The 1,603-nt window shown below is 58.7% G+C and overlaps 2 protein-coding genes across 2 annotated transcripts in view; both read left to right on the top strand.

Annotated features, from left to right (window-relative positions):
* Positions 1 to 674, top strand: part of SDSL (serine dehydratase-like) — a 2,829-nt gene extending 2,155 nt beyond the window's left edge. Inside the window, exon 6 of the mRNA XM_009330885.1 lies at positions 609 to 674. Coding sequence (XP_009329160.1) covers positions 609 to 674 — 66 coding nt within the window. The remainder of the gene's footprint in view (positions 1 to 608) is intronic.
* The window catches only part of PLBD2 (phospholipase B domain containing 2), a 10,247-nt gene that overhangs the window by 7,275 nt on the left and 1,369 nt on the right, over positions 1 to 1,603 (top strand). The gene's annotated exons all lie outside the window — the stretch shown is intronic.

Raw genomic sequence — 1,603 nt, forward strand, 5'->3', positions numbered from 1 at the left:
CGCCGCCTCCCCCCCCCCCTGCCTCTCCGATGGCAGGGCTGGGGTACACACGTCCCGCTCTGCCCCTTGGATGTGCTGGGCATCCTCCTCCCCGTCCCCCAACCATCAGTCCCCCCTCCCCTCCCTCCCCTGCTCCTCCCAAGGCTGTTTGGACTGCAGCTCCCTGCCTCAATTAGCAAGCGCTCCCTCTCTGACTAATTACTTTGCTACTGTCTTTCTGCATTATTATTCTAATTATTATTAATTATTACAATCTTCTCCCATTCCTGCCGCGCTGTCTGCGGTCAGAAGAGAACAACACACGCAGACCCTCTTGTTACGGTGATTTATTGGTGGAGCTCCCCGGCCGTGTTTAACACCCGCAGGCTCTGAGGTGCACTGATACACACGTGTGTGTGTGTGTACACCTCAGCCCAGAGCCCCCGTGATCCCCCTTTTTCCCCCATCCCACTCTTTTTCCCATTCCCCCCTTTCCTCCAGGCTTTCCTGCTCTGCCCCGTTCCCACTCTCCGGTGCTGCGTTTGCTTTAGCCCTTTGCTATTGCACCTCCCGGGGTTTTTCGTGTCCCCCTCAATCACACTTCACCCCCCTCCTTCCTCCCATCCCAGGGTGATGTGGGGTCTTGCTCCCACTGGGGCTCCCCAGCCCTGACTGCTCCTCAGTTCCCCGGCTGAGCCCATGCCCCAGGCATCACCTGGCGATGTTGGGCAGGGAGACAAGCCCTTTCCTGCCCCCAAAACCCTTCTCAGCCTCCTCCTCCTCCTCCTCCTCCCCTTCGGAGCAGAGGGGGCTCAGCCCCAGGACCAGCTCAGACCCCGTCTCATAGGCAGCCCCCACGAAGCCCTTTCCCCTGGCCAGGCGCCTGCTCCGGGACCCGGCTGCCAACCCCCCAGAAACACCCTCCCTGCCTTCGGCCCTTTTCCTCTCTCCCCCAGTACATCCCACCGGCCAGGCCAGCCCCTCCAGATGCTTCTTGGAGGCCAAAACCCCATAAATCAAAACTCTGCCGCTCCATCGTGGGCAATATCTTATGTAAAAAGGTGTTTCCAGAGAGCACCGAAGGCTGGAGAATCCTATTACGAGGCACACTATTAATTATAAGGAGTCAGCCCAACCTACTCCAGCAATTTTTTATCCCAGGTCCAAAACCTGATTACTTTCCACCTTCTGCAGACCTTCCCCTTCTGGAAAAAAAAAAAAAAAAAGGGGGAAAAAGGTCAGAAGAAAAAAAATAGCATTGATGTTTGCCCAACAGCTTTTGAAAGGAAGTTTATTCCCAGGACTGATGCTGCTCTGCCGGGGCTCAGGGGGAGCCGGGAGCTCGCGGTGGTGTTTCCCCAGCACGGTCCCACGGGGGTTATTGCTGGTGGTGACATGGGCATGACCGTGGGGCTTGAGGTGACTCCCCAAGCACCCCAACAGGGAGCTTTGTCCCCTCCTTGCCTTGACAAGGGAGCGCTCGGGCTTTGGGTGCCAGCTGAGGGGAATTGGGCTTTGGATGTCCCCGGCAGGGACATGGGAGTGCGGGTTATCTGGGGGACACCCCGCCCGGGGCTGGGCATGGCCCCAGCTGGCAGGGGGGCACCCGTGGGGCACCTGGCGC

The sequence above is a fragment of the Pygoscelis adeliae genome, unplaced genomic scaffold (genome assembly GCF_000699105.1).
Source record: "Pygoscelis adeliae isolate BGI_AS28 unplaced genomic scaffold, ASM69910v1 Scaffold358, whole genome shotgun sequence".
Lineage (NCBI taxonomy): Eukaryota > Metazoa > Chordata > Aves > Sphenisciformes > Spheniscidae > Pygoscelis > Pygoscelis adeliae.